Source organism: Mastomys coucha, unplaced genomic scaffold, assembly GCF_008632895.1.
Source record: "Mastomys coucha isolate ucsf_1 unplaced genomic scaffold, UCSF_Mcou_1 pScaffold11, whole genome shotgun sequence".
Classification (NCBI taxonomy): domain Eukaryota; kingdom Metazoa; phylum Chordata; class Mammalia; order Rodentia; family Muridae; genus Mastomys; species Mastomys coucha.
Window position 1 is genome coordinate 21,581,220 of NW_022196893.1, and position 13,951 is coordinate 21,595,170.

General features: G+C 43.5%; 1 protein-coding gene across 2 annotated transcripts in view; it reads right to left on the minus strand.

Moving 5' to 3' along the window:
* The window catches only part of Cpne8 (copine 8), a 176,744-nt gene extending 166,405 nt beyond the window's left edge, over window positions 1–10,339 (minus strand). The window contains exon 1 of one of the 2 annotated variants that reach the window (XM_031353136.1): window positions 9,808–10,339. In XM_031353136.1, the coding sequence (XP_031208996.1) occupies window positions 9,808–9,944 (137 nt within the window). In that variant the 5' untranslated portion in view covers window positions 9,945–10,339. The remainder of the gene's footprint in view (window positions 1–9,807) is intronic. The other variant, XM_031353145.1, reaches the window with a different exon arrangement.
* Window positions 10,340–13,951: the final 3,612 nt, after the last annotated feature.

A 13,951-nucleotide genomic window follows, 5' to 3' on the forward strand; every position in this document is an offset into this window, starting at 1 on the left:
GGATGGAATGTAAGAGACGAGCTGTAAGTGCCTGTATTCCTGCCTCTATATCATCTGTATTTGATTAAGAGGAGAGATTGACATCGATTTGGTAAAATGTAGAACACATGCAACAAATTCCTCATGAATCGGAGGATCAAAGTTTCAACCAATTTTATCTGAAAGTCTTTAAGGTATCAGGGATGTGTCAACTATCAACAGAGTCCAACTATCAACAAACAGTGTCCAGAGGGACATTGACTGTGATGGACAGTACTGGCTTGCTCCTGCTTCTACTGATCTGAAGTGGCTTGGAATTAGAAAGGCTCTAGACACAGGCAGTGGAGAGAAGGGAAGCTGGAGACAGGAGATGTGAAACTAAACAGCTAGGTCAAGACCCCAGTACTTGAGAAAGGCAAAGGCAGGAGGATGAGGGTTTCAAGGTCATCTTCTGCTACATAGTGAACCCAAGGTCATCTTCCGCTACATAGTGAACCCAAGGACCGCCTATGCTACAAGCCAAACTAAAACCAAACAAGTTATCAAAATATCTAAAGATCGTTAATGCACTGGCAATTGAGTTATAAACAAAGTTGTAATAGTGTAAGTATCTGCCCTTTCCTACCTCCTAGGAGATTTCACACAGCTCAGATAATGTCAGTGATGAACAAAGACACATCCTCATGAGGACTACTGAATCATATCTCCTACTCTCTATTTGAACCGGAACTTCATCAGGACCTCAAAGATACATCCGGGATGGGGGTGAGGGCAAGGCAGGTCACTGGAATCTTTACATGTTCCTCTCACATGTATGGCCACAAGTAACACATCTCCTTTTTCTGCTTTACACTATTTCTTATCTCTTCAAATTGGCATGTTGAGTGAGTAGCCGAGCCTAGTGTGTTGGGATTGCCAGTGCGGATCTCCTGGCCTGAAACCTTTGGTAACACTCATGCCCTGGTACAGATGATTACCTAATCAGCATCATAGTCAGTAGCAGGAAGTGAGGACTTAAATGCCAAATGACACGAGTTTTACTAATGTACTCAGGATGTTCTTAAAAAATGGAAGGGATAGAGTCCCAGGTGAAGAAGTAAACTAGCATTTTCTAGTGGGTCCACAGGCAGTCTGAAACGCCTCTAAGGAAACACTGATGCCAATTCTGTTGAAAACAGTGCACTTGGACCATTTTCCTCAAACGAGAAGGAAATAATACAAGCGCCCAATAATTGCATGGGGAGAATCACAGCATTCCCTCCTCTGTGGGAGCTGCTGGGCACCTCCACACGCACAAACAAGACACCTGGTTCCCGGCTTCACTGAAGAAGAGTGATGCTAAGTTTTGGGTTTTCCTGACTTTATTGTGACAACAATTAATGAGGTCTGTGCCTTAAAAATACCTCCTACAATCACGCATTACCTGAGTTTGGGCTAAATAGAATAATTCACGGAGCATTCAGACCCTTCTGTTGTGTTACAAGAACTTTGGATATTACTTAAAAACAACTCAACAAAACTTCCTTTCTGCACAAAAAGAGGAAGTGGCATGATTTACAGTCAGCAGCGTCACAGGTCTGTTTATTTTAACATAAATATCATACATATATAAAAATATTGTACATAAAGATCAGCTCTGTTTCTTTTCATCTCTAGAAAGTGTTTCCTTCTGTCGTTCTATTCATGTAGCTTGACACTGTTGTGACTTTTAACTTTTCAAAAACATTTTATTCACATTTTTTGTGGCACTAGATAAAAATTGATTGAACAAATACATGAGTCTGAAAGAAAGTACATTAACAATTTCTCCCTCAAGAGAGAATCTGTTTGAAATACCATGAGTTGCTCACTTCTTTGCTTTATCAAGAAAGTTACTAAAAACATTTTTCTTCAATACAAAATCCCCTCTTGAGTCAAAGATTAAGACATGTTCATATACTTTCCTATTTAGATACATTATATAGGATATCAGACATACAAGTTTAGCAGTGTGTATGTATGTGTGTATATGTGTGTGTATATATGTGCGTGCATGTGTGTGTGTGTGTGTGTGTGTGTGTGTAGAAGCCAGAGGTCCATCAGGAATAGTCCTCAGTCATTCTATACCTTGTGTTCTAAGACAGAGAGACTCACAGTGAACCTGAAGCTTGCTTATTCTGCACAGGGCTGGACCAGAGGCCTGGAGGAACTCTCTTGTCTGCTTTCCCAGTAGACATAGGACTGAATCTAGCAATTTACCAAAGGAGCTATCTACCCAGCTTCCCCCTTGGAGTTCTATTGATTGTCTATTTTTGTTCAACATTCATTCCAAATTAAAGAAGCAAATCATCTGTCAGTAGGCAAAAAAGTGTCCACTTCTAAAAGTGATTGCTTAGACTTAGAAACAATGTAACCTGACTCAAAATGATCTGTTTCTTGTCTGTTCACATGAAAACCTTGGAAAGCTGTATATTAGCTGGATTAAAAAATTATTCTTGGGGCTGGTGAGATGGCTCAGCGAGGAAGAGCACTGACTGCTCTTCGGAAGGTCATGAGTTCAAATCCCAGCAACCACATGGTGGCTCACAACCACCCGTAATGAGATCTGATGCCCTCTTCTGGTGTGTCTGAAGACAGCTACAATGTACTTACATATAATAAATAAATCTTAAAAAAAAAATTATTCTTTCAGATGGACAGTGGTGGCACACCTTTAATCCCAGCACTTGGGAGGCAGAGGCAGGAGAATCTCTGAGTTCCAGGACAGCCAGGGCTACTCAGAGAAACCCTGTCTCGAAAAAGAAAAACAAACAACCAAAAAAAAAAAAAAACAAAAAAACAAAAAAATTATTCTTTCATTAAATTCTATGGTAAAATGAGTTTATATTCATGTTTTGTACTGTTTATATTGAAAATTTAAGATTATGAAAATAATTAAATCCATGGGCAGGTTGGTTCATTTTCCAATGTATCCATCAAGCACAAGCATGATGAAATGTTTACACAAAAAACACAAAGCTAGATTTTATAGCAATCAGTAATAAAACGTATGCTCTTAAAATTGGTTATGGAAAACTACATGCAAAATTGCAAATAATTATAAGTCATAAAAAAATAAAATGTGAGGTAGTATTAGAATTCAAAGTAAGGTACACTGAATTACCACACTCTGAGGGCCTATGTAAACATCAAGGCAACTGAATGTAAACTTAGCCAGAGGTGAGCCACAGGCAAGGTTTTCAGACACTCAGAAGACTGGAGATTCTAAGTCTAAATGAGACTGAAAGGCAATGGCTGGTGGAAAGAGAAAGAACCCTGATCACCATTCAACAAACAAACCTAGTCATCCTCCAGACTCATTCACCCACAAGTGTCCCTACCATGCCCAATGCTAAAAGCCTATGACTACTTCCTGAGCCAGAGGGGTCAAAGTTTAGATAGAAAGGAAGCAGTAGACTCCAGAGTCCCAGGATCTGGTAGCCTGCCTTAAAAAGGAATGTTCCTGGTCTGTAAAGCATATGAAACACAGTATATCAAGGACCCTGAGACGGAGAACATAGCATATACCCACTAGATAGCCTTAGTTCACCTCATTTCTCAAGTCAGCTACTTTTTCACAAAGCCTTCTGGTCCCCTCTGAATCCCTCCAGAGATAATGTCAGGCAGCCAGGAGTCAGTAACGAGGGAGCAAAGTTAGCACACAAGATTGACTCCATTTGCCATCTCCCCTGGAAGCTCTGCTTACCAGAAACATGACAAGCACACTCAAGAGTAAGCTGCAGGCAGAGCACCGCTATTTACTAATATCGAATACTGTTCATTTTGAAGATGAACAGAACCGGCTAGACTCCTGTTGAGAGGAAAATCTAGATCAACCACAGTACAATCTCACATTGTTTTGGGAGATGATTGACTTAAACAAGGACTTCGAAACAGCCAGGGATTGGTTCTAGAAATAATATACCATGATATCCTTCTAAAAATTCTCAGACAGGGATATCAAGAAAGCTTAGCAGGTGAAAGCCCTTGTCACACTAGCTATGTAACCTGCGTTTGATTGCTAGAACCCACAGTGGCAGGAGAGACCGTCATGAGTTGAACTCTGACATCCACATACGTGCCATGGAATACTCATGCCCACTATACCTAATAATAATAATAATAATAATAATAATAAATATTATATTATTATAATAATTTATTATAATTTAATATAATTATAATTATAACATATTATTATAATTTATTAATATAATAAATATTATATTATTATTATTATTATTTAAAATCTCAAACACCCAAATTAGGTAGGACCTTGTAGACAGCAATGTGTGTTATGACAACCAAGTTACACTGAGCAGACAAAAGTAACAATTTATAATTATATGTTAATCCTGTACTTTCCCCTTTTATTTTCTTCTTCATTGTTATTGAAAATAAATCCAGGTCAGGCCCTAGTGCTTCATGTCTATAGTCTCGGCATGCAGAGCTGAGGCAGGAGGATCACACATTCCAGGTTAGCCTAGACTACAACATTTGCACAGGGAAATCCTATCAAAAGTAAAAGTAGAAACATACAAACAAAAAGAAACCTCCAAGATAAATTACTGCATCAAATAATATCCTATTTCATGGTGTCCATACATGTATTAGATCAAATTATTAAAATTATGTATTAATATCATTGTATTAGAGCAGTGTAATTATCTATTTAAAAGTATTGCCTGTTTTACAAGACATAAATTATGACTTAGCTACTTTGCAAGTGGCAAGTGTGAGATTTCCTTCTATTTAACTTTTATTTACAAGGTCTCATCAAAGAGCACATAGTTAGTGTCAGAGAACGATGAGAAGCTCAGGACTGAGTCTGCCCTGCCCAAGGAAGTAATAAACCTCAAATTGACAGGCCCAGGACAAAATGCTTTAAGCGAAGCAAACAAACAGAAACTACTTAACTATAAGACCAACCTTGACTTGAAAACCCACCCTCTTGTAAGTGATGCTCTCTGAACTTCTCTCAACACTATTTTTAAATTTTCGAACATAACTTTCTAATTTAAGAGACAAAGTCACTAAGACTTAAATTTGATTGCACTTCCCTGCATTTCCCAAAGCCTATAAAAGTGCTTTGGATGGAAATTCCAGCATAAAAATCAGTTGTAATCAACATGCTGGCATCTCTGCTTAGTCAGAGTTATTTGATCACCAAGCCTGCAAGTTCTGGAGTATATAGCCAGCACATGTGAACTTGTGGGTGTAGAGCCCAGCATCACATTCCCGGGGATGTCTCAGAAGATCTGCTGTGGAGCCCAGGAGTCTAGAATAGGAACCCGCTCAACTTCGCAAACACGAGATGATTTCATTTAAGCCTGGCGTGTTTACTAGCCACTCAGAATGCAACACCAAGAGCCACAATGGATGTTACATTGTGTCCAAGAACTGCAGCATACCTATTTGATAAGTTGTGAGAACCAACTGTTGGAAGAGTACAGAAAACTCCAGCTTAAGAAAGGGGCCATGAAAGAAGATGAGTTTGATCTCAGTCTTCAGAACAAATAATCTAATTAAGAAGAGGAAATGAGGAGAGGGAGGGAGGCTGATAACAGAGCAGCCTGCAGCAGCCACACTGGTCCAGCCCAGGATGATCACCTGGTGTGTTTCGGAACTGTATCTCTGAATCAAACTTTTTGTCATATTCATTTGCCAGGTGTCAAGATAGTTGGTAAGCATAGGTTTGTTACGCTATATTCAGACAATTCATGGGAGAATTGGTTCGAGACAAGACAAGGAAACTACGGCTAGGTCCAGCTTTTAAGATGCTACCTCAAAGCATTTCAACTTCCTTCCACATTAGTGTTTAAAATCCGTACAGCTACCATTTCCGTAATTGAAAGGATCATCTGGCTTGATCCTGAACGTGAGAGCTGGCATGGGAAGACCGGAAGCGTGTCACGTCACACCGCACTCTATCTACACATCAATAAACTAACTTCTTAGAAACAGGCAAGGCTTCCAGTGGAAGGACTGGGACACCAAGCCAGGCACAAAACCTTTGACCTCCAATTGGTCCTGCCTACAAGATGTGCTGGGATAGAGGTGGAGCGGAAATTATGGGCGTGGCCAACCAATGATTGGTCCATCTAGAGACCCATGTCCTGAGAGGGAGTCCACCCCTAATACTACCTGGAGCAGCAGGGACCAGAGGCTGCATAGCCCAGAGAAAATGACAAAAATCACTAAAATTCTGGCCAAAAAAAAAAAAAAATCACTAAAGTATTGAGACAAATGTTCTGGGGAAAGTGATTAATTACTAAGAATTATTTTTCCCATTAGCCTTAGCATACGTTTACATCGATGTGTTCTCAGGATAAAATTGGAAGGTTAGCTAGAGTTGTATCATTTCAGCTGCAGGGAAGTTCAGTTAATCAAGTAACTTAAGTCTTTAAAAATCTACAAATTAATAAAGGAATGTGAACATGCACAGAGCTAGGTAATGGGGAGGGGAGAAGTCAAAGACTGTGAGCCTGCCTTCAGGTAACTGTAACCATATGGGGTCTTCATCACTAACAAGTTCACAGCCACTAAAACTGATGTTGTCATCTCTCCAATCCATGCGCATCTGCCTTGATCTGTTACAGTCGTTCCCCTTCCTCCTGTCACATATGCTGAGTGTTCGGTTCCACCGTGGACTGTCTCAGCACATGCAGAAACCTTATTGCTAAGTTTTATCCGAGGTTGCTACCTTATGAAATGTTGATCCGCCAGTCACGTTTCATGGTCTCAGAAGTGACAGCATATTCACACTATTCATGAAGCATGGTTTAATTCCTGTGTGTATAAAAGACACTCGGATACTTGATCAGTAAAAAGAGCTATATTTAGCTTCTGGCTTCAACTGCTACCTTGCTTTCCTTCCCAAAGTGACGATGGATCTTTTGATTATAGGGAGCCGAGGAGGAAGGCTATCAAAGAGGATTCCGTTGTAAGCCGCTTTTGAAGTGGCAGCAGCTATCAGAGCTCTCTCAGACAGCTAACTAGGCAGGAGATGTCCTTGCCCCGCTTTCCCACAGCAAGGCAGAGAGGCTCTCAGTTGTACCTTCTTGCTAAGTGAACTCCTCACCACCATCCAGGGAGAGCAGTGCTCTGGGAACAGCTAGCTCTGTTTTCGTTTACGGGCTTACTAAGGTTAAAACAGAGTAGTTAGAGAACTCTGTCAGCCGAACACCAAGTGCCACTCTCTGCATGTTCTCGCTAGTCTTATGTCAACTTGACACCAGCTAGAATTATCTGCAAAGAGGGAACCTCAACTGAGATAATGCCACCATAATATCTAACTATAGAATGTTTTCTTAATTAGTGATTGATGGGGGAGGGCCAAGCCTATTGTGGGTGGAGCCATCCCTGGGCCCATACTCCTAGGTTCTATAAAAAAACAGGCTGAGCAAGCCATGGGAAGCAAGGCAGTAAGCAGAACTCCGCCACAGCCTCTGCATCAGCTCCTGCCTCTGCATCAGCTCCTGCCTCTGCATCAGCTCCTGCTTCCAGGTTCCTGCCCTGCCTGAGCTCTTGTGCTGTTAAGCCAAACAAACCCTTTGCTTCCCAAGTCTTGCTGTTTCAGGATAGCCACAGTAACCCTGCCTAAGACAGTGTATCACAATATTAGTGCACAGATTTTATTTCATAGCTAGCACTGCCACTGTAACAAGCATGTTCCTCCTGTCCTTCCATAGAAACCCTCACAATACTCTAAGATACATGCCACAATTAGCTTCATTACTGGATATAAACAAGCTTAGACAAAATAATAAAAACCAATTTCCAGGTGACAATAGTAAACCACAAGGCCAGAATTTGCACCCAGGATGCTGATGTCAAAGTTCAAACAATAACACCTCCTAAGATGGCAAGACAGAGTTCTCAACACCACAGAAATGAAATGAACTTGCCTGAAGCTACCAAGTTGTCAAGTATACTTGCCCAAAAGCAGAAACTTTTTTTTTTTTAAGTACCAAAAAGTAACCCCACATAGAAGAAAATCTCCAGGGGCTGGAAGCTGAAACAAACTGGCTTAAGCCAGTGCACTTCAGAATCCCTAGCATACCTAAAGCAAATAAGCACTGGAATGGTTGGTATATGGGACCAGGACTATTTCACCTCACTCCTAAGACACTGGAGGATATTCGGAGTTGATGTGCCATGTTCTTGTCTGTTGAGTGCCTTAGGATTTTAAGCAAATGACAGAACTCTAAGAGAGTGGAATTCCTGAGCACCCACTGCCCACTGTGTTAGACAGGGCTAGGTAACATAACCTAACACTAAAGCCAGCTTCAGCCAGAAGAGATGCCCCTACGAACTGCCACAAGAGTCTGCCAGGAAGCTGCTAACTGCAAGGAGCCTAGTGGAGCATTCAAAGCAGTGACCCCAATAGCCCAAGGGCTTGTGTCTGCTGTCCTGAACACCATTCTAACTGTCACAGTCTGTGGTCAATCAGAGCGAATCCTATGTTGTCCCAGGGGTTTCCCCAACCCAAGAACATGGCCACTTGGGGGATGGGTGCTAAAACTTGAATTTCCAAATAACTCTCGGTTTCAGGGCAGTGATTCTCAACCTGTGGGTCGCGACCCTTCTGGGAGTCACATGACCCTTTCACGGGAGGGGGGATCACCTAAGACCATCAGAAAACACAGATATTTACATTATGATTTGTCACAGTAGCAAAACTACAGCTATGAAGCTGCAACAAAAATAATTTTACAGTGGGGGGGGAAGGGTTACCACACGGGAGGAACTGTGTTAAATGATCGCAGCATTAGGAAGGCTGAGAACCAATGTTTTAGAGGCGTTTAAACTTCAGGGTTTGTTTACAACCAAAAATCACCCATGCTTATTAGAGTCACAACGATCTTTCCTACAGAAAGGCTAAGAACATGTGAAGGCATTTAAAAACACGGGGGCATAGAGGTGTATGAGTGAAGTTTCCCAAGGAGAACAGTGGAGTTATTCAAACTGGGAGTGGGCACCTGGGTATGTGCAATGTAGTATTCTTAATATAGCCGACCATCTAATTCCCCAAAACTGGGGCAGCACAGCTAGCTCTTCTACCTGACTTACAGAGAGGATCTGGCCCTGGGAGCATCAGGAAAGGGAGTCTGAAACTGGCAGTCCTTGAGAGTTGCTGGAAGCCTTCTGATGTTTGTCTACCGGCGGGCAGACAATCAGTCGTGACTTCTCAGTTCTTAGGTAAGCCTCTGCCAGGCAGACTGAACCTGGAACCGCTACAGGCCTAGGGCAAACGTCCCGGAAGGGTGTAGGGTAAGGAAGCTAGATGGTTCCAGGAAGCGAGTGGGGAACAGGAAGCTGTGGAACTGGCGCTGAGCCCACCGCCTGGCTTCCCAGACGCCCAGCGGAGGGAGTCCCGGGCCAAGGCGCGTAGCATCACGCGCGCTTTTGGCAGGGCTGACCCTTCGGTTTCCCGTCATCACTGAACCTCTGGCCCTGATTGCGGTTGTTTAAAATAAATAAATAAATAATTTTTTAAAAGGTTGCAAAGTGGGCGGCGGCTAGGGTTTCTGTAGCTGAGTCACAGCTTTGCCAACTTTCACAACATTTCCCAGGAAGAAAACAAAAAGATTCAGCCCCAAAGCCCACCAGTCTTGTCTCCAATTCTGTGTCTTTTGACCCGCAAGAGGGGGTGGGGAGGTGAGGGAGTAACGTCAGCTAGAACCACAACTAGGGTGTCCCCCACTCAGCATGCAACTTCTCACCAGCGCCAAGCCTCGTGGTACCCCGAGCGCTAGTCTAGTGTCACCGAGCCCGGATGGAAGGAAGAAAAGAGAGCCGCGTCCTCACCTGCAGGACACCGACACCTCCACGCGTGTGGCAGGGATGGCCGCACTCAGCTGGTTCAAGTCCCCGATGCCCGTGGCGCTGGTGTAGCGGCTGTCCATCTCGAGCGGAGGCGCGGAGCACTTGTCCCGAGCCCACATCCAAGCTGCGGCGGGTGGAGCGCTGCTCGGAGCGGAGCTCCGCACCGACGGGAAGGGGTGAAGGGTGGAGGCAGAGGAAGGAGGCGGAGGCGGCGCGGGAAGGGGAGGGAGGAGGCGGACCTCCTCGCGAATCCAGCGACAGAGCCAGTCCTGGCCAAGCCGCCTCGGTCTCCCAAGCGGCGCTCCCGGCTGCTCCCGCCCCGGGGCAGTCCCCGGGCGGTGACTGGGTCTGCAGCTCCGGGGCTCTGGGCGTAGGGCGCAGAGACTGTAGGTGACCCGGACGGGCACCGCGCCGTCTAGTGGGAGAGTCCCGGGCGCCGGCGATCGTCCCCCGCCCCCGTTGATAGGCTCCCCACTTCTGGCTACTGGACTGATGTGGTGGTGGGGCAAGGGATGCCTCCAGTCTTGGACTCCCAGGGCAGAGGGGCGTGCCAATATTTGGGGCGGAGTGCACGCTGTTGGGACAATCGCTGTGTTATAAGAGAGGTGGCTTCAAGGCGTCTGCCATCCCCTGCAACTTTTAGGCGAGGGTCCCCTTAAGGCAAGATCGGTGGCGCCTGGCAACGCACTTTCCAAACCGAAGGGATTTCTGCCCCGAGGCCCGGGAGGTCGTAATTTATAATCTTAGCTCCTTCTCCCCAGGTCTGCTCCTCGAGACCTGGAAGCAGGACAGCCTAAAGCAGATGAGCAGACCGGGAGACCGGGGAGTTTGGCAAATAGATTCCTGGCGGCGCGACTGGGAGTGGGCGAGATGCAGGGCGCCGCAGCCGCGTGCTGGGCGACCCCCACTTTTCTGCGCACACCTGACCCGCGGCGTCACTGTGGGTCCTCTGGCGATGGCCGCCAGGGGGCGATGGAAAGCAGGGCGCCCAGCCTCGGGAGGGAGCGTGGCTGGCCCCAGCCCTGGCTCACCAGGAGAATCCGGGCTTGAAACTGGTCTCTCTTGTGGCATTTAAATCCACTTGGAGCCACTCCCTTAAAGAATCTGTGTTGCTGCAGGGGAAATCTTGCCGCTCTTCCCTGCCCTATGTGTTTGCGTCACTTTGGTCTTGTTTTCTTTCCCTGGTCGCCCCGCCCTCCACTCAACACCCTTAAACCCACCAGTTCTGTTTTTCTTTCTCTTTTTCTCCTGTCACAAATTAAACTGCAGTTGATGACTAGAATCTCTCTTATTGATGACTGAAATTGATTTGGTGGACGAGGTCTAGAGGGTTTGTTGTTGTTGTTTTGTTTTGTTTGTTTGTTTGTTTGTTTTTAGTTAACTAGAATTTTACTTTGCGGGCGCCTGCTGAAGAAATAAAAGGTAAGGACTTTAGTGCTCAACCCAGAGAGGCCTTCTCCAAATTTTCCACTTTATCGAGGTCCATATGTGTGTGTATCTTAATGCATTATTTACATGTACAATAGCATGCAGGTAATTAAAGTGTATCCTCTGATGGATTATGATCAGTATTTACCCACGAAACTGCCACCATATCAAAATATTAAACCATTCCCACGCCCAAAATGCTTCTTGTGTCTCTTTTGTAATCAATCCCTACTTTCACCATTAAAACAACACTTCATTTTTAATTTAAATAACACAGAATATGGGATACTCCATTTTTTTCTGATTTTTTTTTTAAGATTTATTTATTTATTTTATATATGTGAGTACACAGACACACCAGAACACTAGAAGAGGGCATCAGATCTCATTACAGATGGTTGTGAGCCACCATGTGGTTGCTGGGATTTGAACTCAGGACCTCTGGAAGAGCAGTCAGTGCTCTTAACCACTGAGCCATCTCTCCAGCCCCGGGACGCTCCATTTTTAATCCGGTTTCTTTCACTGTAAAACTCTTTTTAGTTTCATCTATGATACTGTGTGCGTCAATAGTGAATAATCTTCCACTTTTAGAGACTTGCCACAAATTGGTCACCCATTCACCTTGATGGACAATGCACTTGTTCCTGGGTTTGGGCTATTACATAGGAAATTGCTGTGAACGCTAGCATATGTCTTTTGTGGGTGTAAGCTTTCATCACACTGGGCAAGTAGAAATAGAATAGCTAGATGAAAATGGAAGAGTATGGGTAATTTCTTAAGAAATTACTGAATTGCTTTTACAAAATAGTTTTACTATTTTCTATCCTAAAGTAGTATATGACTGCCAATTTTATCTATGACAGTTTTTCTTTTGTTTGTTGTTTTGGTTTAGTTTTTGCCCATGTCAATGCTAAAAAACCGTGGCCTAATTTGATGTCAAAATATATTTTGTTTTCTTCTCTTTTTTTGGCTTTTTTTGTTTTGTTTTGTTTGTTTTTTTCGAGACAGGGTTTCTCTGTGTAGCCTTGGCTGTCCTGGAACTCACTCTGTAGACCAGGCTGTCCTCGAACTCAGAAATCCTCCTGCCTCTGCCTCCCAAGTGCTGGGATTAAAGGTTTGCGCCACCACCACCCGGCTGTTTTCTTCTTGTAATTTTAGTTTTAGGATTTATATTTAGGCCTATGGTTTCTTTTAAAGAATGTTTAAAAATTATCTTAAAATAATCTTTGCCAAAAAGTCAACATAAGAAGTAAGTCCACTCTTGGACACTGCCTTGTTCTGTTGACCTGTTTGTCTCTGTTTAACCAGAATCAGAGTGTCTTGACTGCTAGGGCAACAGAATATCTTTATTTGGGTACTGATTAAAAATGATGCCTTTCAAAAGAGTTTGGCCACTTTAAAATGTTTGTATTTTACTCACAGAATTCAGATTCACCTTGACATGTCTATAAAAATTCCTAAGATTTTAATTGAGCTTGTATTTATCCTAGACATAGTCGCTAATAGAAAGGAACTGACATATTATCAGAATTCATCTTCTGACCAGAAACACTGTACAATTGCCATGTTTTTAGGCCTTCCTTAATGTGTCAGCGATGAACTGCTGGTCCCATAGGAAGAGACTGGAAGAAGCACCCGGCAGGGAGAGGCTGAGGCAGCTCTGTATAAGCCTGGGAACTGCAGACAACTGCCCCCTCTGACAGAGGTAGGAGTTTTCACTTGACACTTCAGAGAGAGCGTGGCTTTGGGTGTCAGGCTCACAACTTTTAGTACTATGAGAATGCAAGCTCCATTGTTTGAAGCCAGACAGTTTGTGGCCATATTCCATCAGCCTTAGGAAAGGTAACACATGGCAGAAACTTTAATTCCATGTGGATTGCTTAACCTCAATACTAATGAGTGTGGTATTCAGAGGCAAGCTTTAATAATAAAGCAAAGAATGTGGAATAAAGGTTTCCATTAATAAATCCAGCCCAACACACAGAACTACAACCATTAAAAATAAATGTATCAATGTGAACTTTAACTTTTCTACCTGTGCTTTTCTTTAGAGAATGTACTAACAGCATGTGTTAAAACGCACTCGGGTAAACAATGTGTAGCCTTGAGATGTGCTAAAAGCAAAGATGAATTATTCACCAGAGCAGTCACCCAGCAAACACCAGCTGGGTGTCCCTTCAGTACTGGACACTGTTAGATTGAAAGAGGAAATATCAAAGTGAGCAGATGAGGACCTTGTAGGGTGTCTTAGTTAGGGTTTTACTACTGTGAACAGACACCATGACCAAAGCAACTCTTAGAAGGACAAATATTTAATTGGAGCTAGCTTACAGGTTCAGAGTTCAGTCCATTATCATCATAGGAGGAAGCAGACAGCTGTCTAGGTAGGCATGATGCAGGCAAAGCTGAGAATCTACATCTTTAACTGAAGGCAGCTAGTGGAAGACTGACTTCTGGGCAGCTAGGACTAGAGTATTATAGCCCACGCCCACTGTTACACGCCTACTCAAACAAGGCCACACTCCTAATAGTGCCACTCCCTGGCCCAAGCATATACAAACCATCACATAGGGATTATGTCAATTGAGTCATTTGTTTCTGTCATTTCTTTGATTAAGTGTCATTATTCATTATTTTAGGAGCATGTATTGATAAAATAGGATAAGAAGAGGCTAGTGGGGAAAAGATGCAGAAAGAG